General features: G+C 55.0%; 1 protein-coding gene across 1 annotated transcript; it reads left to right on the top strand.

Moving 5' to 3' along the window:
• The first annotated feature begins 679 nt into the window (after positions 1-679).
• VOLCADRAFT_103617 (uncharacterized protein) lies at positions 680-11,105 on the top strand. The gene is made up of 15 exons (XM_002947939.1): positions 680-980; positions 1,060-1,176; positions 1,625-1,720; positions 2,490-2,577; positions 3,173-3,344; positions 4,507-4,654; positions 4,926-5,152; positions 5,534-5,680; positions 6,033-6,158; positions 6,425-6,502; positions 7,138-7,302; positions 7,398-7,578; positions 8,073-8,388; positions 8,762-9,029; positions 9,412-11,105. Exons 1-15 carry the CDS (start codon positions 785-787, stop codon positions 9,772-9,774), a joined length of 2,688 nt encoding a protein of 895 aa, XP_002947985.1. The 5' UTR covers positions 680-784; the 3' UTR covers positions 9,775-11,105.
• The last annotated feature ends 1,177 nt before the right edge of the window (positions 11,106-12,282 follow it).

Raw genomic sequence — 12,282 nt, 5'->3', positions numbered from 1 at the left:
TGCCGTATGTGCATATATGAGATGCGGTGCGCAAATGCTGCCCTCAGCCACGAGCGAACGCATGGTGACATGAGGAAGTTGAATGCAGTGGCAGTAGCAGCAGTTGTAGCAGCAGTAGCAGTAACAGCAACAACAACATGGACAACAACTAAAGGCAGGTTATGATAAGAGAGATTGTTGCGTGCAAGGACAGTGATAAAGTGGCTGTAAATCCATAGTTCAGCTAGTTTTTGCATTAGCTTTTACGGTTGCTTGAAATTAGTAGCCAAGGAGAAAGGTATACGAGGCCTCCGGCGAGTCAGCCATGGCTTCGTACCATTGAAAGTGGTCACTGCTTGTCACGGGGGACAGCAAAGAAAAAGTGCTGCCAGCTGCCGCCAAGCATGCCTCAAGACTGCCTCTTATTTGATTGGTTTGGATGGATTCGCCGCGGGGTTCCCGCATGTAGGGTGAATCTGGCAAAAGGAAGGCACACGTTCATGCAACTTCCTGCCCGTTAGTCGGAAGTCTGGCTGCCATGAAAGGGCGGAGATAGCATCATACGCTTGTGATGCTTTGAGATAGATGCACGGTATCGGAAGGCTGGTCCTATTACCGTCAGTTGCATGAGCGCAATGCATGTCGTACCCTTACATGATTTAGAAAATGTCCTCGTATCAGGAGTTCTTACGGCGTGCACATGGAAGCCGAGTTCACCGGGCTGTACTGTTTTCCTTACTCAATATAACCCTTTGATTTCTAACATTTACGAGTCCTGGTCTTCAAGCAGCGACCTCGTGCCACCATGGCTCGGCCACGGTTGGTGTTGGCCTTACTTGTAGCTCTTGTTGGCCTCGCCATAGCTGCTGATGACACCACAAAGGCGTCACCAGAAGCTTCAGCTTCAGCTGCTGGGCCTAAAACTGCCACCACGACCGTACAAGTCATCACCCTGGCACCAGCAGCTACGATTTCTAATAATGATGATATTGATCCGACAGGTCAGCGATGAATCGAGGTCGCGCGAGGAGTAGGGGCCTCACTTGCTTGTAACGTGTCGTCGGTTGCTTTTACTTATAGGCAACTGCCTCGAAGAGATAAAGCTTCACTGCGAAGGAGTTGATGTTGGCGAGGGTAACCTTGCGGATTGCGTCAGCGCTTTGATAGCCGAATCTGAACTTCAGGATGCCGAGTCAGGTATGAATACAGGGATGAAGCCCTTGAGTTGATCACGATATGTGTATGGCTAGGCAAACCTCCACTTCATGCGGGATGAGGGATGCGGTGGCGGGCTGCTAAGGGTGGGTCGGGTTCGGTTGCGGGCCGGTGGGCCGGAGGGGCGTCGTGGAGTCGTGGAGTCGTCAGCCTTCACAGCAAGACTCCTTCTGACGGTGCAGCGTGGATTACCCAGATGGCTCTGCTGCGTACCTGTAATCCTTTCCTGGCCTTCAGCGTTTACCTACCCCCATACCATATCATCATAGACGGTAGCAGCTGGTGGTGGGGCTGCGCTCGGTCAGCTGCTTGTGGCACAGGCGCCGCATTCATTCCTATCCCAAGCTTGTTTCTTCCATCACTCTCCGCATGCTTGCTGTTTACGTTCGTTGCTGCTCTATTTCCCCACCCCCACCTTTCTGCGATTTAGACGGGGACCCTCCGAGCGTCAGCGATGCTTGTCGAGAGGAGGTGTACCAGTACAAGATTTCCCGCAATACTAACATCAACAAAAACATTCCCTTGGGTAAGTGGGGCAATTTGGATGTGGGTCAAAAACACTGGGGCCATTCATTGAACGGTCGGGGTTCGTACCTGGGGTTACGTAGGTGCTGGGGTTACTGGGGTTACGCAGTTAAGTTGGGGGGCGTCAAGCCATCGGTCCATGAGCCCTTACAGCGTGCAGAGTGACATAAAAAGGACCAACTATAGCACTTTTTGCCTCTGGTCTTGGGTACTTGCTGCTCGTGAGGAAAGCCATTCATGAAAAGGTGATGGTACTCAGTGCCATTAAGGTACGTTCCAACGTTTGTTCTTGGCGTATTGATGCTCCTTTGAATTGCAGCTGCATTGGTGTAGCACTGCATCAGACAGTCGGCTGTCAGCCAACCATTGTACAGCAAAAGGGGAGGCTAGGCATTGCATAGGTGTGTGCGTTCATTCGCACCTAGGTGAGCAGTTGCTAGGCTATCCGAATCTGGATGCCGCGTAACCACGGTCCTTTATCCACATGATGCCTTATCACCGGTAGCATAAATGTTACCTTCAAGGAAGCTGGAAGGAGTTGCCAGTCTTCTGGGAATATCTTTTCCAGCTAGCCTGGCTTGGCAGCACCTAGCCCGCACGCAAAGAAGTCTTAAGGGGGATTTGCAACGGGGGTCTGGGGACCTTCCAGAGCAGCACCTGGCAGCAGGACCACATCGCGATCGCATCGGTCTTCAAGCGCCATTATGTGCCTCGGTGCACACAACACGGCCGTGAGCCCCCGCTACCTCCGCTACGCTGCTGTATCGCAGCCAAGGCATGCAAGGTCGATGCGGAAAGCCACTGCAACAACACGTGGTTCTTCGGCTACACGACTGGCAAGATTATAACTTGCCTTAGGTGGGTATGGACAAGGATTTTGAGCTTTTGACGCAGCGCACGGGTTTTATTCGCGCCTTGGTGTTGGCGCGTCAACTGGCGTCAACGTAGCGCGGTAGGCGCTGCATCATGTTTACACGACCAGACGACCAATCTGACAGGTTGCTCCTGCGCTCCATGCAAAGTTTGCAAGCATTCGCACACAGCCTGCTGTCACCGGTTTGGTTCATCCACATTGTCGACCCACATTGTTATTATGCTTGTAACACGACAAGGCGTCTAGCGTCCGCCTGGTTTGCGAAGATTATAATCGGCCGGCTTGCTAGTTCGCTTGGTAGTTAATGTATGTTACACCTTCTGGAGTTGCGGTACTCCCTAAGGGTGTACCCTGGGGGCCCGTGCCTGGACCGCTGAGGGGGCTCAAGAGCCCTGAGGGGCCCGAGGCTGGGCTGAGAAACGTCCTGGAGGTACCTTACATGCTGCACATGGGTTGCAGCCCCTGCGCAAAGATGATGGCCATCTGACCCACATTGTCTCCTTTTCGGAACACACGCACGTGAGAAAAGCTCGGAATCCTTGAGCCAGCCGTCGTCGCTTTCTCGGTGCTGCTGCGCAGGGGAATTAAGGAAATGCTGGCGCCGGCGTGCGCCAAGCAGATCTTCAAGCTGCAGGTGGACGCTGCGACGGACTTCCGCGCCGACCCGGAACTTTACGAAGCTTGCAAGGACGACGCCACGACGCTGTGCGAGGGCGTTAAGTTTGGCGGCGGCCGCGTGCAGGCTTGTCTGGTGAGGAACGGCCATTAGTCGGTCGGGGCACATGGCAGCGGCGGTTCAATCGGCTATCCGTCGGGCACTCTGGGTTGCTGTGAGGATGCTTGGGGAAAGCCCCGAGCAGCTTTTGCATACCAGCGCGTCTGTGGCACCTGCTTTTAGTATCTAGCGAGCCTTGTTTAAAATGCAGAGGTATATATATACATATATATGTGTGTGTATGCATGCGTATGTCTGTGTGCGTGTTACATGGTCGTGGGGGTGTGTACCCCGTACGTGACCGCCCAATACGAGCCGAGGGCTCAAGGGACGCCAGATCGCCTATAAGCAACATCCTGCCAGCAAGCCTGTGCTTCAATCCCATGTTCAATGTGGCTATCACTGCCGCAGCAGGGGCCACACCCGCTCCTCCCTAGGTACATAACGCCGTCCCTTGCGCGCTCTGTTCGCCGCCAACGCCCAACAGCAAAGCCTAAACTGCAGAAGCTTACAACTTGCTGAACGCGGGATAAATGCTGTGATATGCGGGGCCACATCCTTCCTGTCCGCTTGCTCAGCCACCAGACCCATCCCATGCTTATATCTCACAATGTGGATTCCCGGTTGCTTACCGTCTGCTGGGTACACGTCTGGCTGGGCATCTAGACGCGTATGCTTCCAACCTCTCATCAACCGATCGTTGAACTGCGATACCACACCTTCCGGTAATGACCTGTTCATTAGCCATTCCACTCGTTCATCTGCCTCACGTAGCCCTCGAGGGGCCTCTTTCCATACGTCGTGCCCCAGAAAACTCAGAAAACGGAGGACTAGTGACCCCCATCCGCCCTCTTCGGAGAGAGCCTCTACGATCTCCTGTCGCAAAACTTGGTGTGCCACAGACCCACGCTGTAAACGGTCACGGTTCCAAAACCTCATAATCTGCTTGGAAACGTGGTGGTGTAGAGGTGGCCGTGACAATTCAGCGAACAAGAGGCGGATTCATGTACATCGCTTTACGAAATCCAACAGTCATGTCACTGCCTGAAGGCAACTAGCCTCGTGGCCGTGTGCGCGCTGTGCCGTGGCGACTGCGTGGGCCATTGATTGGAGTAGGAATGCCTAGAAGGAATTCGCCTGGGGACATGTACCCAATGCATCGCGGGTTCAGCATCCGGGGTATTGGCTGCCTTCGCAGAGGGACAAGCGCATGCAGCTGTCGTGGAGGTGCGAGGAGCAGCTGTTCCGGCAGGAGGTGGAGGACTCAGACGACATCCGCTTAAGTGTGCGGCTCTACACGCTGTGCATGCGGGAGAAGCGCAAGTTCTGCATGGACGTGGAGCCCGGTGGGTGCGGGTGCGGAATCGCGGGCTCATGCTCCGGTGCACCCACGTGGCTCATGCTGCAGTTCACAAACTGCCGAGTAGCAGGCAGCCTTCTGGCTAAGTACCTAAATAGGAGTCATTACGGGGTGGTACTCGTCAGATCAATGGGATATGGAGCTCTGCGTATTACTGAGGTCAGCAGCATCGATACGGATTTCCTGGAATTGCCAGGTGGTTGGAATTTTTCGAGGTGTTGTCCCTGTTCCCCCGTCTCTCCCTGTTGCATGCGCAGGTGCTGCCAAGGTGAAGGACTGCCTGGAGGAGCACCGCAACGAAGATGGCTTTGGCAATCAGTGCCGTGAAGAGGTCAACAAGATGATCGAGGCGCGTGTGCGTGACTTCCGTCTGGACTCGCGGCTTCGCAAGAAGTGCGAATCGGACATTTACAACATATGTGCTTACCTGGGCGAGGTTGATAACATAGACATTGCGGACGAGTCGATCGTCAATTGCCTACAGGTGCGTGTCGCGATGGAAGCGGACATGGCTTTACGGGCATGGATGTAGTTGTGGGTGCGGCTATTGAATGCCGGTGTGGAGGAGACAGATCGCGTGGAGCACATCTTAACCGCGACTTGGCGCGGAGCGTCCGAACAAGGTCGACGTGTTGCACAGCCGGCATACGCGACGAAGGCAGCTGGGTGGCCGGCAGCGCACAGCCAACAAGGACCCTTTCCTTATTAAGGAGAGTCAAGCCGTCCTTTGACCACGTCTGTTGTGGTTTAAGGAGCCGCGAGCACATGTGCTCCACAGAGGCAGCGACGACGTTTCCCTCCTTTTTCACTCTTTTCTCGCAACCCCTGGCATAGCTCTCTCGGCACTTGCGGGTACCTTGCGCAGGATTACATGAAAGAGATCCAGGACAACGATTGCCGTGCGACGGTGAAGAAGTACAAGGAGCTTTCGGCGGAGGATATTCGCTTTAATGTTCCCTTGGCGGAGGCATGTTTTGAGGACCGCCAGCGTCTGTGCGCTAACATACCTCCGGTGGGTGCTAGCTCGCGGCTGCCGGGCCGTGTGGTTTTTCGACGTCCATTTGTTTCCACAGCATGAGGGACGCAGGGGTTGCATGGCTGGGTTGAGTATGCACGTTTAGGGAAAATGTCGGTGCCGTCGGTGGCTTACGTGGGCGCGTCTTCCTGCGGGTAGCGGCCACTGCCGGTACGTAAGCGTATCCTTAACGGACAATCGGCGTGTAGAATTTCCTTTTCCCTCCTTGGCCGCGGGGCCCAATCTCGGCCGACCTGCCCGTGTGCAATGCCGCTCATTCGCTTAGCGCCCAGCGTTTTTCGCCGTATGATACGCATGACGTGATCTCCCATGTGAATTGTCATGACAGGGCTCGGCACGTGTACTCCGCTGCCTGACTGGGAGCCGCACGAAACTCTCGCCCTTGTGTCGCGCAACGCTGTTCGACGAGGAGATTCGTTTTTCCGAGAATATTGACTTCCAGTACCCCATGAAGGTGAAGCGGTGGCGCGGTGTATGCCCTGGTACTTGTTTCCCTTTGGAGGTTCGGTGCGAGGTTCGGTGCGAGGTTCGGTGTGCGTCCCGGGGTTCCTTTTTTCTCTCCTGTACGCGTCGGTCCTTGATGTCAGTGATATGAATTTGTAAAGTCTCCAGTAGATACCGTTATTGGCCTGTTCGGATACTGGTGTTGTTGCCTGTTCTCTGGTATACTGATTTACTCGACTCGATTGCGTCTATTGCCCCGGCCTTGGCTCTTTGCAGACTGCCTGCGGGCAGGAGCTCGAACGCTACTGCAAAGACGTGCCGCACGGCGAGGCGCGTGCTATCCGTTGTCTACAGGTGAGGTTTAAACGGGATGAAGGTTTTAAGGATGACCAGGTTATGGTTGTTATGATGTTTTAAATTGCTGACCGAGTGCGCTGTTGTCCACCTGTGAAACTGGGAAGGTTCGTTGTGGGAGATGCGCAATGTGACAATTTGGCGCGCAACAAGGTGGCAGCTCAAGTGCGCTCATGTCACGGTTGGCTGAATGCCCACCTTGGCTAGGAAGAAGTCAGGATGCCACGGGATTATTCTTGGACGATGTCTGACCGCCGCACGGCAATGCTTGGCGCAACATAAAGGGGCGGGACCCCGTCGCGCGTGCGCGCGCGTGGTTGGGTTGCACAACATACGGATTGCTGTAGCTCCTTTCGAGCCGGTGTCGTGCCCTGATGGCGTCCAGGGATTCAGGACCTCCCCGGATATCTGTCTCCGCATTACACAACGACTAATGGATGCCCTCGTGAGATTTTGGTGGTGACGTGCGTGCGCACAAGCTGCGCTGTGCACTTGCCTCTGTCGTGGCATTTGAAGGCAACGTTGGTCGCTAAGTCCCATGCAACTCTTAACTGCTTTTGCCCAAGAAATATTGCTGTGCACATGCTCGCGCGCCGTACGCCAACGCTTATAGTATCTTGTCCAAATGGACGCAGGACAACAAGGCCGATCCGGACTTTGGCGTGGAGTGTCGCAAACAGGTGCAGCAGTACGAGAACGAGGTGTCCACTGACTACCGCCTCAATTACCGCCTCAAGAAGGAGTGCCGGGACGATATCGATTCGCTCTGTTCCTCGGTGTGCACGGCGGACGACGGCACGGTGAGTGTTGACCCTGTGCTCCGCCTTAACGATACATCGATTCAACTTGCTGAGAGTTCTTGTTTTCTGCTCCATCCCCGCCGCCGCCGGGACAGATATGCGGGGGCACCGTGTTGCGTTGCCTGACGGAGCGCAAGGAGGACATCAAGAGCGAGAGCTGCCAGCGGGAGGTGCTGTACTTTGAAAAGATGGAGGTCTCCAATTTTAACAACGACGTCATCCTGGCGGCTGCTTGCCGCAATGATGTGCAGAAGTTCTGCTCCACGATCGAGCCAGGTGCGAAGGTGGAGGAGGAGAAGTGGTCTGGAGTGAAAGGGCCAAGCGCGCGGCAAAGGATGGGCCACGCGTTTGCAATGATTCGGAATGCTGTCCTGCGCCAACGTGGCCATGACTGACTTGCGGCGCTGTGCCCGTTTACGAACTGCTAGGGTGACTGGCTGACTGAATGAGTGCTGGGGTTTGACTGGAATTTGAAAAAGAGGCCAGGGGTTGGCAAACTGGAAATTTGGGCTTGCAATGCTGCTGCAAATTTGCGCCCAAATGAAGCTCAACAGGTGCGCGCGGGTGAGAGCGGCAAGGAGGCTACGCTAACGGGCCAGATGCTCGAAAACCGGAGGTCCCCGCGAGCGTGCGGGCTCCTTTTGTCTACTGGCATAAGAACTTCCTGCCGTGCGCTTGTCTTAAACCGGCAACAACCGATGTTTGATTAAGGTCCAGTCCTTATGTTCCATTCCTGGTTGAGTACTCTGCCACGTGCTGTCCTATGGCAGGTGAGGGTCGCGTGCACGAGTGCCTCCGCTCCCACCGGGCTAACCTGACTGAAGCCTGCCGCCGCGAGGAGCTGCTCCTGGAGGAGGAGGAGGCTGAAAACGTGGAGCTTAGACCTGGGTTACTGCGCATCTGCCGCAGCGAGCGCCGCGTATTTTGCGGCAGCGTGTCACCAGGCCAGGCGCGCGTGTTCCGCTGCCTGGCCGAAAAGATTTCGGACCCTGACTTCGGAGAGCCGTGCCGCAAGGAAATCACTAGCAAGCTGCTGCGCCGACAGGCCAACTGGAAGTTGGACCCTACGCTCCGCAAGGCGTGCAGGTGGGCCAGCTATGGTATGGCAAAGCGTCTATAGACGTCTAGGCATGTTTGTTGAGGGAGTCTTGGGGTTTCTGTGGCAGGATTGCACATGAAGCGCAAACCGGTAGAGCATGGCTGGTGATAATAGCGTTAGCGGAAATTACGATACGGGAAGAATTTGGGAGGGGGGAGAAGGGTGCCGGACTTGACACTCGACCGTGCAGTGGATATTTTTTCAGTCAGCATGATACGCACACATGCAGAGGAGCTGCTCTTCCCACCCGGCCTTACCTTTCTCTGCCAAATAGTGTTGGGACTTCGCCAAGCACTATTAGGCACTTTCTGCCTGGTCTTTCCCAGCAGCACCCGTATTGCGTGCACCCTTCTGCTTCAGGACATCCGTATCCACATTGTGCGCTGCGGAGGATGCGGCCAACAGCGAGGAGGGCCTGGTGTACAAGTGCCTAGCGAACCACTATATGGACCTGGACGAGGCCTGCCAGAAGGAGCTGGGCCGCGCAGTGCACATGGCCTTCTTTGTGTGGACCGAGGGCGCCATCCTGACCTCGGACTGTGACGAGGACGTCAAGGCGTTGTGCCTGTCCGCACGTCCCAGCATGGCCATGACGCCGGGTGCCGTCGGCCAGTGCCTTGCCGCACAGGTGGGTCGAATGGATTGTTGATTGATGAGATGAAAGGTTTTGGCAGGGGGCAGTCTGCATTTTCGCCTCCTACTGACAACCTGCCCGCTTGTGAGCAGAAGGGAATCGGGCAGGTGCCGGGAGGAAAGTGGCAGGAGAGCTTTGCTTGATGGCTGCCACCGGGTCGCAGCCGGATGTTATCTGTATTCCTCCGGCTTCTGACGGGGCCTGCCTTACATGATTGCTCGGGTACACGGGCACAGTATAGCAACGCAGCTGCTTGCAAGTAGATTCCGGGACCCTGGTCCCTCGGGTGCAGCCGCACATCTTCTCAGACTCTTGACGTTCTCCCGCCTCCCGCGCCGTATTGTCTGTACTGCTCTTCGTCCGGACGGTTATGCAGTTGGAGGAGGGCTCCAAGCCCGACGCCGACCTGACTATCCCGCGGCTTTCGGAAAAGTGCAGCGCCTTGGTGGACGTTGCGGAGCCGCCGAACATGAAGCAGGCCTTTGAGGCGTCGCTAACAGTGGCACTGCTGCAGTCGCAGCTCTCAGCCGTGGAGGCGTCTACCGGGCTGACCATGCTGCAGCGCGACAACCAGGGCAACGCGCAGGCGCTGACGTTGACGGGCTGGACGGCGCTGCTGGGCATTGCTTCAATGGTGTTATTGGTGCTGTGGGGGATCAACTACGGGTATCGCCAGTATCGTGGAATGCCCCAGCAGGCGGGCTACACCTTGGTCGTGAAGGGCAGGGGCAGTCGGTGATGGGGTTGGATGGAGCACAGCTCTGTTCGCTTTGATATGTCCGTGCTGTACTAGCGGCGTTATGCAAGTGGTGTTCTTGTAGATGGTGGGCATTGGAGTAAGGGACAAGGTGTTGGTGTTGGTTATGTGGCACAGTCGTGATAGCGGGAATTGCACCACCTCATCTTGCGGGGTGAGGGTGTAACCGCATTGAGTCGCAACGCTTACTGGTTTGCAGGACAGGGCAGTATGGGGAGGGGGTTAGAGACGGACGAGAACTTATACCAATAGGATTGTGAACTCGCTGAAGCGTAGGTTATTTACTGGCCGCATGGTCTTGCTTCGTAGGATTATACGTATTTGTGGTATCCTGTGAGGCCGGCCAAGCGCCCATCACTGACGCATAACAGAGCGGGATTGGGCGACTGGTGAAGAGGCGCCAGCCGTCCTTGCGTCCTGGGCCATCATAATGCCCACTCTTTGCTCTAACGTGCTCACCAGTGTAGGTTGGCAAGTCAAGTGGGTCAGGTAAATGAGGCAAGGTGGGTTTGAAGTGAATGGGTAGACGCTTGTACGAGTACCGCACGTGGGCAACGTGCCGGGGAAGATTAGCCGAAGACTTTTTTTCACTTGTGTCGTTATGTGAGAAGTGGACGAATGTCTTCATAAAGTTCGACACGGCCTGGATATCGCATGACCATCGCGATAGGACGGGATAAGGGGAGATGTGCTTCGTGATTTACGGATGGAGTGATGGCCTAGCCGGCGAGAGCCGACAAATCTGTGCCGAGAATTGGCGCGGTCCTTGGCCGCGCTGGAATAACGCTGTGTGCGTGCGCAAAAACAGGGCACATTGCTCGACACGAGTTTGAGATATGGACGCGCTTACTAGGTAGTTGCGCTGTGTCACCATCCTGCATCTTATACAAATCGATCGATCGTTTTCTGCAACTTCCTGGGAGCCTCATGGCATTTGTTTAGTCTAGGGTGCTGAGGTCCCTTTTTGTGTACGCACGCAACTGGGCAGTGTGGCCCCGACGATAGTTGTACCATCGACGACATCCTCAGCATGTACATGCATGCGGCCAGTACGTATATACCCTTGGTTACGTACCTTCTCACAAACGGGGACGATTCTACTATAGGAAGGTGGGGATTGGGCGCGGTGCGGGTGCAGAATTGCTAACATAGCGAGCCGGCAGGTTATCTCATGGCCCCAGGTCCATGAGATTTACCTGCCACCTGGCCGGCATGGAGGATTGGAAGGGATGTCGCTTTGATATCGCTGCGTCCAGATTGCCTACGGGCTTCGTGCTGAAGCTGAGGTAACTTGTAAAGTACATTCCTCACACAGGCCAAGAAATGCCTTCCGCCTAACCGCCTTCAACCAGCATAGCTGAAGACCAAAACTGCAAAGCCTAGGTCTCCTCGGTACGCCAAGCAAGCTCCTGCCGTGGTGTGCACTCACCCAATTACATCCGCCGTAGCATTGCAAGCCCCCGCGCAGCGGCCTTCCGAAGCCGTCCCAGCCACTGGGGCCGCCCTACGGAGAGAAACCCTAAATCCCCTAAATTTTGAGCACCTACGACAGATCGCACATGTAAACACTGAGGCTTGACCTTTCGACCTTGCAGGCACATGGACGACGTGGTGTCACTCATGAGGGATCCTAGTTTGGGAGGGAAATTGAGAAAGCAATGTGCGATAGATGATATTGGGGTTTTCAGGGAACATTTTGCTTTGCTGTTCAATGCGGGTGTTGGGGAGACGGGGCCTGGTGGTGCGAATCGGCTTGACACAGCCCTTGTCCAACAGACCGTGTAATACATGTGACAAATCCCGCATGTACACACCTTAAGAACAACGATACTTTGTTTTGCCTGCTTGCCGTGAACATACCGAGCCATTGAGTCGCTCTCCACACATAGACCCGTTCCCGAAACCAGAAATACCCTTTTTGCCCAATGTCTGCTCCACACATCTGCCATCGAATGCAGAAATAGAGGAGTAAGAAAATCTCAATGGGGCTCCATCGTCACGATGTGATGTTACAAGCTCGCATAGAGCCAGGTACCTCATGGTTCGGAAGTCAAAGCGAAGGCCAAAAGCGTTGGGAATCCGCAGGTTTAAATTATGATTTAATTCTAAAAGGTGCATGTAGAATTGATCTCAGCAGCAAGGGCAAGCCATCTCCTGCGGTCTTTCCTGCCGGTGTCCGTGTCGGTGTCCAACGGGACGAGAGGACGACGAGAAGATGGGAGCCTTATCCCCGGTGTGAGCAAATTGGAGTATTGAGTTAATGACGTGCATGTCAGTCCTACCCATGTTACAAAGTAAGCCCAGTGCTTTAGGCTAGTCAGACAGTGCTCTTTATCTTCGTACAGGCTAACTATGCAACGTTGCAGCAACACATGATGGGATAAGCAAAACAGTGATAATAAAAGGGAATATGTTGTTACCTTCTGGGGGTTCTTCATGGGTACCACAGGAAGCACCACTGGGTGCCGGAAACATGTATGAGGGATACCG

The sequence above is a fragment of the Volvox carteri genome, assembly GCF_000143455.1.
Source record: "Volvox carteri f. nagariensis unplaced genomic scaffold VOLCAscaffold_8, whole genome shotgun sequence".
Classification (NCBI taxonomy): domain Eukaryota; kingdom Viridiplantae; phylum Chlorophyta; class Chlorophyceae; order Chlamydomonadales; family Volvocaceae; genus Volvox; species Volvox carteri.
The sequence above is the reverse complement of the archived record's forward strand: the minus strand, read 5'-3'. Positions and strand labels throughout refer to the sequence as shown.